The 13,798-nt window shown below is 53.5% G+C and overlaps 1 protein-coding gene across 2 annotated transcripts; it reads left to right on the forward strand.

Annotated features, from left to right (window-relative positions):
* Window positions 1-1,543: 1,543 nt before the first annotated feature.
* IMPDH2 (inosine monophosphate dehydrogenase 2) lies at window positions 1,544-13,123 on the forward strand. Of its 2 annotated transcripts, XM_039558849.1 has the most exons (15): window positions 1,544-1,737; window positions 1,825-1,873; window positions 1,972-2,073; window positions 2,260-2,334; window positions 2,786-2,992; window positions 5,046-5,133; window positions 5,713-5,912; window positions 7,009-7,099; window positions 7,784-7,879; window positions 9,223-9,294; window positions 11,469-11,612; window positions 11,788-11,932; window positions 12,018-12,161; window positions 12,532-12,615; window positions 12,867-13,123. In XM_039558849.1, exons 1-15 carry the CDS (start codon window positions 1,640-1,642, stop codon window positions 12,886-12,888), a joined length of 1,617 nt encoding a protein of 538 aa, XP_039414783.1. In that variant the 5' UTR covers window positions 1,544-1,639; the 3' UTR covers window positions 12,889-13,123. The 2 variants fall into 2 exon arrangements, with proteins under 2 accessions (XP_039414783.1, XP_039414784.1); XM_039558850.1 differs by lacking the exon at window positions 9,223-9,294.
* The last annotated feature ends 675 nt before the right edge of the window (window positions 13,124-13,798 follow it).

The following is a 13,798-nucleotide window of genomic DNA, read 5'->3' on the forward strand; positions in this document are numbered from 1 at the left end:
TTTGTCTGATGTTTCTGTTGGAACAGAAGCCAACATGCCTGTTTACTGCTGTGCCTGTGCAGTAGTGCAACAGCTCAGATCCATGTGTGCTTCCCAGGTAGGCTCAGCAAGCCTTTGTTAGCCTGTTCTTTTTAAAATAAGGGTAGAGAGCTGTTACACTGATCTTGGTCTGGCATGATGCCTCCTGTTCTGCTGATCCTGTGACAGGTAATGCTGATTCAAGAGTGCATGTCCTTGGCAGGCGGTGCTTTCCAATCTCTGTTCATGTTTCCTGTGTCTTACAGCTGGGTAACACGAGTAACACATTTCTTGAAGCTGTTTTCTGATCTTTGGACAAGGAGTTAACTTGCTGCAGCAGGGAGTTGTAGGCACAGGAGCACTGTTCTTTAGTCCCTGAACTAGTTAGTGTTAGACAGGGGGTTATCTCGGCTGGTGTGTTATGGGGAGCAGGTGAGAAGGGGTGTGGTTGTCTCGTGTCCCTGGTGCTCTGTGACTGGATCTGGAATGTCACAACAAGCAAACCAAGAGGAAGAAGTTTTGTAACCTTCAGTACAGGAACTTTTCCTGATGCCCAAACGGAGCTGCAGGGATGGGAGCATCTCATCCTGGAAAAAGCCAACTGCTATGTCCTGCAAGGCTCCTCTGAGGCAGATAGATCTGTGTTTGTGCCTGTTCTGCTCCTCCAGGCACAGTCCTCCCCTCCTCCTGCTACTGCTCTTCTCCAAAATCCTCCCTCCAGCCCCGATCTGTGGTAGACGTGAAGCTGCTACACTGCAATCCCCAGTGTGCAGCTATCCTCTTCACACTGCTTGTTTGTACAGCCTGGCCTGGTGGCTTCAGGAAGAGGGGGCTAATGCCTAGCTGGGATCACCTTGGATCCTCTCTGGTGAGACTGCTGCCTCTCTCCTTTGTGCCTTTCATTCCCCTCGAGGTGCAAGACTTGCCTCGCTCCTGCCTTTTGACTTTCATCCTTTGTGCAGCTCCCTTTGACTTACAAAATTGCTTTGGGTTCTGCTGGTTTGTCCCAGCTCTGCATCCACCACTGACCCAACAAGCCCATTCTTGTCTTCTGAAACTGCAGGAGTACCTGGTGTTGGACTTGGCTCCCAACCCGCAGTGTCTCTCTGTGCATGTCACCATGTCACCCATAGCTGGGCTTTTTTAGGGTCTTCTAGCAGGTACTAGTAGTGTACTGGTGCCACAAGCTGGTGCCAGCCAAGCCAGGGCCCGGCACGCAGGGCTCTACTGGGCTGTACTGGAGTTCAGCTCTCTCCTGTTGCCTCCTACCGGTACACGGACCCGGCTGCTCGGCCTGAACACAGAACAGCCGCGATGACCCGATGTCACCGGGCTGAACACGTACGGGCTCGGTGCTGAGAAGCTGCTCAGGAGGCACTGCTGGCGGCTGAGAGCGACAGCGGGGCCCGGAGTGTCCCCGGCACCGCCCGGCACAACGCAGAGCGAGAGCCGGGGCCGTGCCCCGCTCCGGGCCCTCCGCGGCACCAGGGGGCGCTATTGGCGCCTGCCCCTCCCGGAGTCGCTCTGTCCACGCCGTCGCGGGGCGGTCACAGCGGGTCCCTCCCGGCGGCCGTCGGGGCGCGCGTGCGCTCGGAGTGGCGGGCGGGCACGCGGCGGGGCCATGGCGGACTATCTGATCAGTGGCGGCACCGGCTACGTACCCGACGACGGGCTGACGGCGCAGCAGCTCTTCAGCTGCGGCGATGGGCTCACGTACAAGTGAGTGCGGCCGGCACGGGGGTGGGACCGGGACCGGGGCGCGGGGCCGCTGCGGTCGCTGACGCGTCTCCCCCCGTTACCCCGCAGCGATTTCCTCATCCTCCCCGGGTACATCGACTTCACGGCGGACCAGGTGGTGAGTGGCCGGGGCGGGGGAGCGGGCCGGGGGCCGGGGCGGGGGTTGCGCCGGTGCCGCCGCTCACCCGCCGCCGCCGCCGCCTGCCTCCCTGCCAGGACCTGACCTCGGCGCTGACCAAGAGGATCACCCTGAAGACCCCGCTGGTCTCCTCGCCCATGGACACAGTCACCGAGGCCAGCATGGCCATCGCCATGGCGGTGAGTGCCGCCCCGCGGGCGGGTCCCGTGTGCCGCCCTCACCGAGCTGGCGGGGCAGGAAACGCTGCCTGAGGCACCGGTGTGTCTGCCCGGGGGTCCCTTCGGGGCGAGGCCGGGCCCGAGGGCTCCATTGGTGCAGCGCAGGGCAGTGTCTGCAGTGACTCACGGCCGCCTTTGTGTCCCCAGCTGACCGGGGGAATTGGGTTCATCCACCACAACTGCACCCCGGAATTCCAGGCCAACGAAGTGCGGAAGGTGAAGGTGAGTGGCTGGAACGGCAGCACCAAACCGTGCTGGCACAGGGTCCTCCGTGGAGGTAGGCAACGGGTCTGGCCTCGCTGAATGAGCTGCATGAGGAGACTGCTGACTTGTGCCCGATCTTGGTGTTTCAGAGCTGTAGTGCTGCCAGGGTTTGCAGGCACAGCCCTCTTGTGTGCCAGGCACTTTCTATGGGCAGCCTGGGACTTGAGTCCTCCTGGTGTGGGAATATTCCCCATCGTTTCAGGGAGGAGGTTAGCCTGGAGACACTTGGATTTTAACATTTAGGTGAGACTTGTTTCTGGTTTGAGAGTCGTCCTGTTGGTGAGCATGTGGCTGGGCTGGGTGGTTGCAGACCCGTGTGAGTGGCTGCAGTAACCCATGGTCATGTGCCTCGCTCCTGTCTGGCCTGGCAGTGCTGCTCAGCCTGGCTGCTGGATCTGCTTCCTTTCAGAAATACGAGCAAGGATTCATCACAGACCCCGTGGTGCTGAGCCCCAATGACCGAGTACGAGATGTGTTTGAAGCAAAAGCTCGTCATGGATTTTGTGGGATTCCCATCACGGACAATGGGAAGATGGGGGGCAAGCTGGTTGGGATCATCTCGTCCAGAGATATTGATTTCCTGAAAGAGTCAGAGCATGACCTGCCCCTTGGTGAGGTGAGAAGGGCTTGTGAGTACCTGATGGGTATGAGCACTATGTTAGGAAGCCATGTGGCTTGTGATAAGGAGAAGGGTGAGCGAGTGGCTGTGAGGGTGTTCTGCCAGTGGGAGGGAGCAGCTCCAGCTTAGCTCTGCAGATCTGTCTGTGAGTGTATTTCCAGGGAAGAGTGTCTTGTTCGTTTGCACTCTCTGAGCGACTCCTGCAGTGCAGACCATGCAGTTTGTATGAGTCATGGGGGTTATCTTTCAGTGCTGTGGAAGCTTTCCTCTGCTTCGCTAATTAGTTGTTGGTGTTCCTGGCTGCTGCTGTAGTGCCATACGCTGGCACTGGTCAGCTCTGTAGCAGCTGTACTCTGCCCAACAAACCCTCTAAGTGCTGATCTTCCTTTTCTGGGCTGTCCTTCCCTATATGCCTCATCTGGGTTACTTGCTCTTTCAAAGAACCCCCTGAACTTGCAGTCTGGCAGTTTGGCCTTCATAATGCTTTGCTGTCAGGCTCCCCTCACGCAGGAGAATGTTCTCTGTGATCCCTGTTACACAAGCTGTGTAACTGGAGATCTGCGGCGCTGTCAGGTTACACCCCCAGTGCCTCTTGGCCACGCTTTGCTCTTGACTCACAAATATTTTTAGCTCTTGCTGACCAAACCTGATGTCACATGCTGATCCCTGTTTGGTTTGAAATCGGCTACAAATACCTGATACGAAAGCCTTAAACCAGGAGTAGGTTATAAAAGTGCACACGGCCCTTTAAAGCAATGCTGCCCCTTCAGAGGAGCCAGATAAGAATCTTCCCTCATCCTTTACATGGGTCATTCAGCACTGCAGAGCAGGAGACTTGCTGCTGTCAGTGTCTGCTGCTTGTCCCTGTCACCAGGCAAGGCCAGGGGAACGCATGGTTTCCTCAATCTTCTCTCCACTGGCAGTCCAGCAATCATCTTACTGAGCCATTCATTGCCATCCACTTAAACACATGGGTTTCCTGTAGCATAGGAAGCGCATGAATCCCAGAGACTTAGGAAGTGTGGATTAGCTTCTCCCGAGATGTGGGTTCTGTCACAGCATTTTGGGTAGATGCAGGCATGGTCAGCCTCTTTCCCGATGCAAAATGTCTGTTCTTACAGTATAAATAACTAAAATGTTCCCTCTTTTCTTTGTGCGCAACTGATCTACCTTCCTGAAGGGTTACAGAGTGTTCCCTTTTAGCTTTGCCCAGCCTTCTCAAATAACCTTTCATGGGGACCTGGTGATCACAGAATGCTGTGGTTGGAAAGGGACTTGGAAGTCTCTTGTCAAGCCACCTGCTCGAGGCACGTTCCGCTGGAGCAGGTTTTGTGGGGCTGTGTCTAAATCTCCAAGGAGGGAGATTTCATTATCTCTCTGGGCTGCTCTCCCAGTGGGAGACCACTGTTGTGGTGAAAGCCACCATACTAGGTCAGATGTTCCCCTGTTGCCCACTGTCCAGCACTGCCCTTTGTTTTCCACCGTGTTTTGGTGCATGTTTGTCAGAGTGAGCGTGGGTGAGCATATTTGGATTGATGCAACTCCTTTGCCCCACTGACCTTACCAGCAGCAGCAGTGGGTTATTCTGGGCAGAGCCCTTCCAGGGCCTGTGCACTGGAAATGCTGCCTGAAAACGAGATCGAGGGCACCATTTCTGCCACAACAGCATGAGACTCTGAAGGTGTCTCCAGCCCTTATTTGCGTGTGCTTCAGTTAAAAGGGAGGGCTGTTAGGGTGATGTCCCAAATAAGGGTCATCTGAGAGTTGTCCCTTGTTTCTAGGTACTTTCACTTGTCTTCCTGAGGCCTTCTGCCATCTCCTGTTTTCAGTGCACTAATGGGCTTGGGGCCTGATGCCAGTGCTCACATGGGGACAGCACACTGGAGGCTTTTCCTGTGTGTTTCTGGAGGCGTGTTGCTGTGCTGTGGACTCTTTGTGGAGCACTCCTGCATGGCTGCTGCAGAGCGTTTCACGTGGGCAGGGGGGGTTTGATATTTTCAGATCAGTGTGAAGGAGTTCTTGTAACTTTTTATCTTCTCCCACCCACTAGATTATGACAAAGCGGGAGGATCTTGTTGTGGCCCCAGCTGGCGTAATGTTGAAAGAAGCAAATGAAATTCTGCAAAGGAGTAAAAAAGGTACCTGTGGCCATCTGGGGCACAAGAGAGAGCTGTGGAAGCGCTAGGCTGGGGCAGCAGTGGGTGAATGTGTGCACACAGTCCCTGCACGGGTGAAGCATGGGAGAGGATAGTGAAGAGAATCCCTGCAGCCCTCTGCCAGGGTACAGAGTTCACATGCCTTCATCTCAAATGTGTTTGGAGTTGAGGGATTCTTGGCAGCCCAGTATTTGGCTGTCCATCCACTGTCTTTGATTTTCTCTCCTGGCCTTCACATTTCAGCACTCAGTTCTGCTCTCTTAGGGTTTATTAGTTTGATTTTTAATAGGGTATTGTGTGTCTAATTATTTAAAAATACACACTTTATCTATGGTTAATGTAAAAATACTGAGTTCTTCTCCAATCCTGCAAACTCCTTTATCTGTTTCTTGAGCCAGGGCTGCTGGCATCCATGGCCAGTCAAGATTTGGTAACACACCTCTGAGTCTCCATCTTTTGGCAGTTTCTGCCTGCCCACTGCTCCTGGTCTGCTGCACTGCTCTGAGCTAACGTCTGTCTCCTGCAGAAATCTGCAATAATGTTCTTCCTGTCGGTTTCCAGGCAAGCTGCCAATTGTTAATGAAGATGATGAGCTGGTGGCTATCATTGCCCGCACTGATCTCAAGAAGAACAGGGACTATCCTCTGGCTTCTAAGGACTCCAAGAAGCAGCTGCTCTGTGGTGCCGCTATCGGGACCCACGAGGATGACAAGTACCGGCTGGACCTGCTGGTGCAGGCTGGCGTGGACGCTGTCGTGCTGGTGAGCACCCATGGGGCACCCATGGGCATTGTGTCAGCCTGGGACACTGGGGGTGAGTCCCCAGGCTGGATGAATGTCTCTGACAGTGTGGCAGCAGTGTGGCACTCGCTGTCTTTGTCAGAGGCCTTTACGTGTTAGAATATAGCAGTTTGTTGACCTCTCAGTCTTGTTCAGGTTAGAATTGCCAAATTGCAGGGTTTCCTCTTGCCTGGAGACTTATGCGACCTGGAGGGAGTTTTTTGTAGGGTGCACTGAAGCCCTGAAGGCTGAGAAGAGAAACACTGTCGGTTAATACAGAATCATCTACAAATACCTCTTGCACTCTGCCACCAGCCTCTCTGATATTCCTGACTAATTTTGAATGCTCGGCTTCTTACAGTTTCCCTTTATCCCTTTGGTGTTTGTTACTGTGTTACTCTCTTACTGATGTTCAGGAGTGATCGGTGAGCCCAGAGTTGCTCTGCTGGTTTCCCTTTCTGGCCTGTAAACTTTCGGGCACAGTTGTCACTGCCTGTATTTGCACATGGTTTTCTCATCGATCGTGATCCTGTGCGTCCGGTGTGCTCTGAGGGCATGGCTGAGCAGTGGGAAATGTTTAACAGACACGATTTGACTGGGTCACGGAGGCTGGCAGGGCCTGAGTACTCAGTGCTCAGCATCTGGTATTCGAGCTGCTCTGCTGCACAGTGGGGAGGTGTATCCCCTCTCCAGCCCTCTTGGGTTTCACAAGGAATATTCTCCATTTCACCTGTAGTTTGAGACAGGACTGACAGTGTCCTGCTGATAGAGCCAGATGGTTCTTATCCACAGCCAGATGTTCTTCTTGTAGTTTGTAGAAGCTACAGGATTAAACATGAAGGATATTACTGAAGACTTTACAATAAACTGACTTTACAATAAACTGTACTGGAAAGGTACATTCCTGTCTAGGCAGCAGCTTCTCCTGGGGTTCTGTGCCCAATGTGGGGAGTCATTTTGCCCATTTACCCAGCTTAGCAGAGACCCCAGCAAGCAGAGTGAAGATCTGAAGCTTTTCTGAAGCTGCATTTGTAATCTGCAGAAATTCTGGTTGAAACTGATTTTCTTTCTGTTGCAGGATTCCTCTCAGGGGAACTCCATCTTCCAGATCAATATGATAAAGTACATTAAGGAGAAATATCCCAACCTACAAGTTATTGGAGGAAATGGTAGGCGTGTGTTGAAGACTCTGCTTGTCTTTAAATGACGTTTGTTTCTTAGACACAGAGGGAGCTGCAGGGATATGAATGGAATGGTCATCTTGGTAAATGTCTATGAACTTAAAATGGTTTCCTCTGGCTTGTGGAATGGAGCAAGACTACTGTAGACACAGGGCAGTACCTTACAGCTGCAGATACTTGGAAACCTTTGTTCTGCAGCACAGTGTGCTACAGTCCTCTGTAGCACATTACACATTAGCTTATTTTACACACCAGTTCAAAATTTTGCATAATAATGAATATTGCTTGATGTGGAAATCTAATGGCAATTTTCCCTGCCTTTTGACAGCAGAGTCCAGTGGTCCTTGTCTTTACCTGATGTTGCTGTTACCCTGTACTCTGCCCTCCCTACCTCGTGTGGCCCAGAGAGTGCTTGGGACCATGCTGTGACTTCTGCTGCCTCAGCCTTTGGGTGGAAGTGTGTTGCAGAATAGCCTAAGGGGGCAGTGTCACCTCACCCACTGGGGACAGTTGGGGCAGAAACTTACTGCTCCTCCCAGACAGGCCTGGCTCTGGCACAGGCTGTTGCTCTGGGCAGGGGATGTTGGAGGCCTTGAGGGGAACCTCCAGGGCAGAGAAGTGTTGTTTGCAAATGTGCTTGTCTGTTTTCAAACCAATTTCTGCTCCCCACAGTGGTGACTGCTGCTCAGGCCAAGAACCTCATTGATGCGGGGGTTGATGCCCTGAGGGTCGGAATGGGCAGTGGTTCCATCTGCATCACACAGGAAGGTAAGAGAGATCAGCTGCTTCCTAAATAGGCTGAAGACACCTATTAGTAGAAATTCCATGCTGAAAAGCAGCCTGGCTGGGATGGAATTCTCCCGTTGTGAGGGCAGTGTCCAACAGCAAGACCAGCAAGACGCCTTCCACCCGCTTTGTCCAGGACTTCCAACCTTTGGGGTGGCAGCAGCAGCAAAGGCATTTCCCAGTACTGACCGAGACTGAGTAGAGCCGGTGTGGCAGATGGCGGCTTTGCCTGAGGGGAGCTGCTGGCTCAGTGTGGGATGGGGCTGGCGGGCAGCTCTGCAGGGAGAGGGGGTTACTGGATCCCGAGTGCTGATGGGTGAAGTGCACTGGCCTGTCCATTTTCCCTTCTGGCAGCAGTGTGCGTGATGCTTGAATATTGATCTGGGCTCGGTGCCTTTGCAATTTCCAGGCCAAAATGGGATTTCTTGCTTTTGTCTCTGCAGTTAGACAGAGCTTGTGTGAGGCAGAGACTGTCACCCTTAGTTAAAAGGCAAGAGGGGCATCCCCTAGGGCCTGAAGAAAGTCTGTCGTGAGGACAGACTCAGTCCTTGAGTGTTGAACCTCTGGTGGGGTACAGAGAGGTGGTGCAGGAAGGTGCTGCAGTCCACAAGCACGTCCTCTCTCTGCTTTCGTCCTTGGTCTGTGCCACAGAAGGCAGCAAGTGAGCAGCTGCTGGCTGAAGATGCTGCATTAGCTTTGCCCTTTCCAGCATGGAGCCTGTGAGCAGCCCTGGACCTGTGCTGCATTCCCGCTTTGCCTGGCTGCAGGGGATTCCCAGTCAGGGCAGTCTGTCTCAGGTCAGCTTTCTAAGGAGGGGGGTAGTATCGTTGGGCTGACACTTCCATAGCCAGAACAGAACCAGGACACACATGTCCTACCCAGGCTCCGAGGCAAAGGCACGCTCTGATCTGCAGCGAGGTGAATGTCCCGGTGGTTCCTCCAGCTGCCCCAGGAGATAGGGTTGGGTGCTGGTTTTGGCAAAGGAGCAGAGCAGAGGTAGAGCATGGTGCTTCACAGGAGATGTGGTTGCAGAACTCTTGCCTGCAGCTCCCCAGGTTTTTGGCCCTGTTAAGGGCAAGAACTCTGTCTTTTTGGGGTAGGTGCCACCTCTCTGGCTGGCTGCTGGGGTAGGGCGAGCATGTGCTGTGCATAGGCAGGCCTGGCTGCCTGGGATCTGGCCTCTGGCTTGGCTTAGGCTAGGAAGGGTCTGCAAAGTCAGCTCTGTCCCACACCGTATGCTCTGCCCAGTAGCAGGTCACTTCTGGGGTCCTTTGTTCTGCTGCTGTTCTTCTGTCTCTAAAATGTGTGTGTTTGTTTTCGTTTAGCTGCTCCAAAGATCCCTCCAGACCTAAAGTCCCACAGCCCCAAATGCCCTTCTACTGTCACGGGCACCTATAGTAAGTCACTTGCCCTGTTCCCAACCCTAATTATGTGTCTTGAAGCAGGACCCTGATTTGGCTGCACATGGCCCTACTGCTTGTTTGAGAATAATTTAGCTGTAGATGCACTTGGGGTTTTGTGGCTTTGGATACTGGTTTTGAATCTGAAATGAAATCTGAGAAGCCTTTCTGATTTTGTAAAGCAGAATCTGAAGTGTCCAAGCTGAGGGAACTCAGGCCTGTCCTCTCCACTCCAAAATCCAGTTAGGAGCCTGACTGGGCTTTCTGACTGCACTTTCTGGATTCCTAGCCAGGCATGCTCCTGCTGATCCAGTACTGGGAGGTGATCCCTGAGCAGTCCTCAATCGTGCTCAAAATGTAACCCTAGTTCTGGGGAAGTTGTGCACTGGCCAAGCTTCCCATGAAGCTGGCTCTCCTGAGTTATGGAGGGACTTCACCGTGCATGGCCACCTTGGCAGCTGTGTCCCATCTTTCCCCACCAAGTCTGGAGAGAAGGGGCTCTTGCCTGCCCAGCACAAGGTGCAGTGTTCTCTGCTCTGATGCTACCAGATCAAGCAGCCCCTGCAAGGCAAGCCTTAGGCTTTGTCCTTTCTCCTAGTTGTGACACACCTCAAAGGGAGAGGTTTACTTTTGCAGATCCTGGAAGGTTTTCTCTAGCAGATGATTTTGTAGGGCCACCCTTTGCCAATGCACTAAAAGGGACAAACCCTCACCCTGACTGTGTGATGTGTGTGTGCTCAGAACCCTGCTTGGGAAGCCTGCACTCCGGGGCTGTGGCACTGGGCACTGGGACAGTCGGAGAGGTGCGATGCTCCCAGGGGCCCTGAGCCAAGCTGTGCTTTAAAAGGGCTGGTCTCTGTGGTTGCGCTTGAGAGGTTTCTGCAGGCCCTGCACTGTCTATAGCACGATCCCATAGACCCTGGACTCAAGACCTCCAGAAATGGGTGTTTCTCTCCACAGAGCTCTTCCGTGGCAGTGTTTTGCAGCTGCAGTGTGGCCTTCAGCAGTGCGGAACTGTGCGAGACCATCTCTTTAAGGGCATTGATGATAAAGCTGGCAGCCTCTCCCTGGCTGGCTGAGCCCGAGCTGAATGCTGGGGTCTGATTAAATTCAGTTCTTTAACAATCTCAGCCTGGAGTCTGGCTTCCCTCCCTCAGCAGCTGCTGCTGAGTGCTGGGAGCAGAGGAACTGCAGCATCCTGGCCCCAGCACGCCTCTGCCAGGGACGTGCTGCCAGCACTGCTGCCGTGCAGGCTGAACCACACCTGGAGTTCACACTCCAAAGTACTAATACTGCATGCCCTTAATCTTACCCAGTTTATGGGACTAACCATGACTGGAGAAAAGTCTTCCAGCTGATCATGGGGAAGGGAAGTCTCCCTGAGAAAAGCTTATCTCAGTGTTCTTGCATGCCTGTGGCTGACAAATGTGTTACAAAACATGCCTTGTGCTGGTTTTCCTCACATAATGGGAAGCCTCTTAACTGCTACTAACTGGGAAGAACAAGTAAATCCAAAGCTGGTAACTCCCTCCCCATGGGACACCTAAACCTGATGGAATCCTTGCTATATTGCAGGGCAGGAACATAAATTATTACCAAACCATTCTGCCCGTTTCCTTTTCCACTGCTGCATGTGTGTTTGTGTGTGTATGCAGACCTGTATGTATAGATATATTTATATCTATACCATATACAAGCATACCAGCTCTCTCCCAGCCAACTGCCTTTCCATTCAAGAGACACATCATACAGATGCTGGGTACATGGACAAGGGGTCTGGCAGCTCCAGGAGAGAGCAAGCAGTGGGACATGGCTACATGCCAGAGATGCTTTGGAGAGGGGCTTTTGGAGTTTGCTTTATTTCCTTCCCAAGCTCCCCACACATCTGCTGTGCACCAGGATGAGCCACAAGTCTCGTGTGATCTCAAGCATCTGATCAAAGACCCCAGTCCCAAGGTCACTCAGCTTCTTGGAGCTAAGGGCTGTGAGGACGTCTCAGCAGGCATTTCCCGGGCATCTGCTTCTCTTGCAATTCAGCCTAGGGAAGGAGCATCCAGGGATTTGTGTGTTCTGAGTGCTGGAGCATGTGTGTGCTGGAAGCCTGAAAGGGCCTGCTTGGACAGGGATGTGCTGCTGTGTGGAGCTCATCCTGTGTGTGCTCTGTCCCGCAGTGCTGGCGTGCGGCCGTCCCCAGGCCACCGCGGTGTACAAGGTGTCCGAGTATGCCAGGAGGTTCGGTGTCCCTGTGATTGCCGACGGAGGGATCCAGACGGTTGGGCACATCGCCAAGGCGCTGGCACTTGGGGCCTCCACAGGTGAGCACCATTGTAGGAGTCTCCTAGGAAGTGTTTCCATATGGCATCACACTGGGCATGAGGGCATTTACCTGCTGGAGGCATGGGAGCTGCAGCCAATGCTGTGCCCAGCGACCCTGAGGGATTTTGCCACCACTGCTGCTGATGTGCTGTTCCTGGTGATATCTCGTGCCAGTGATGATGGGCTCTCTCCTGGCTGCCACCACGGAGGCCCCAGGCGAGTACTTCTTCTCGGATGGCATCAGGCTGAAGAAATACCGCGGCATGGGCTCCCTAGATGCCATGGACAAGAACTTGGGCAGCCAGAATCGGTATTTCAGGTCAGAGATGGTGCTTTGGGGCAGCAGATCAAGCTTTTGGGGCTTCTCTGCTTCACAAATATCCTTGATATGTGCTTTCATGCAGTGAGACAGACAAAATCAAAGTGGCCCAGGGGGTCTCCGGTGCAGTGCAAGACAAGGGCTCTATCCATAAATTCATTCCATACCTAATTGCTGGGATCCAGCATTCCTGCCAGGATATCGGTGCCAAGAGCCTGACCCAAGTCCGGTGAGTGCTTCCCCATGCCTGTACTCTTGTTAGGTCATGGTCCTGCTGTCTGGAGTCCCTGGGCAGCTGTACTCAAGCTGTGGTGTGTTCTGGATAGTTAGTAGCCATCTTCCCTCATATCCAGTGGGCACTTCATCATGGATCTGCCAGGGCTGCAGGAGTGTGGTCTCTTGCTGCGTATTCAGCTGGCTGGGCTCAAAATGTTTGGGTTACGTTACCCAGCCTGGTTCTTGGGAGCACAGCAAAGACCATTCTGGCCACGGCTGGAGGAACCAATGACCCTCATCCCAGCTGTTCCAGCTGAGCATGTGCCAGAGCACTGTCTTCCCTGGACTCTGCCTGGCTTGTGATGGGTGTCCTTCCCCCTCAGAGCCATGATGTACTCAGGAGAGCTGAAATTTGAGAAGAGGACGACATCTGCCCAGGTTGAAGGAGGGGTGCACGGCCTCCATTCGTAAGTGCTTCTGGCAGAATCCTTGCTTGTCACCTCGGGGGGGTGTTGTGGGTTTGAAACAGCCACCCTGTACCTCAGCTACCATGCCCTTGGCTTGGTGTGCCATTGGCTTGCCCTGGCACTGCACAGCTGCATCAGCTGAGGCTGTCCCCCTCCCTGGGCTGGCAGGATCCATTCCTTACTGCACCTCTGTCCCTGCCCTGGGTGAGGTGGGTCAGTAAAGGGGCTCCCTGGTGCTGCTTCCCTCGCAGATACGAGAAGCGCCTCTTCTGAAGAGATCCGTCTGTGTCTGTCCTTGTGCCACTCAGCTCTGCGCTGCTCCGCGCGGGAGCTGCTCTTGCTGCAGAAGTGCCATTATTCTGGGCTGCCTGGAGCTCCTGCCATCTTTAGCTTTCTGACCACCCACGGGGCCCACCTTCCACCTGGGAGCTGTGATCCTGGGCTGGAGCCTTGCACATGTTGGCCATGTTTTACAATAAAAAAATTAAAAGATGTGCAGTTGGTGTTAGCCCAGAGCCTCTCTTCCTTCTTTATCTCTCTTGCTCTCCTTCCTTGGCTCTGTCCCTTGCTTCCGACACCCTCAGGAGCAGCTGATAACCCCAGAAAGGGACTGTGTGCATGTGAAGGGCAACAGGGATGGGAGAGCCCTGAGACAGGGTTGAGTGGGTAACACAGTATGGCTTCTTTAAAAATCCTTCCTGAGAGCAGAAAACAAGGGCTGGGCTGCTGGGCAAGAAAGCAAATCGTTTTACAGGGCCATTATCTCCTGCTGGGAGCTGCCAAACCCAGCTGTGGCAGCAGCCAGGACGCTGCAGGACCCCATTCCTGGTCCAGCTGCTGCATTCTCCTTCCCCTAAACTTCTTGTAATTGCCATACCTCCAGGCCCAGTGGTTGCACCCCCTTGGGCTGTTCACTGTGTATTACCTGCCCAGGCTCCACAGAGCGATTGTTTGCCAGAAGGTGGGCAATGCACTGGGAGGGGCACAAGTTCATAAAGGAGCTGGTCTGCATTTCTGCAGGCCTCAGCAGTGTAAACCTCCCTGGCTTGGCAGGTTACCTGTGCTTGCAACACCAGGAGACAGAAGTATTTTACACCTGTATCAGTCGTACATGTCCCACACATCACTCCTGCTGAAGAGTGTGTGTTTATCATCAGTGGTTTGGGGATGTGATATTTGATTT

The sequence above is a fragment of the Corvus cornix genome, chromosome 12, assembly GCF_000738735.6.
Source record: "Corvus cornix cornix isolate S_Up_H32 chromosome 12, ASM73873v5, whole genome shotgun sequence".
NCBI lineage: Eukaryota > Metazoa > Chordata > Aves > Passeriformes > Corvidae > Corvus > Corvus cornix.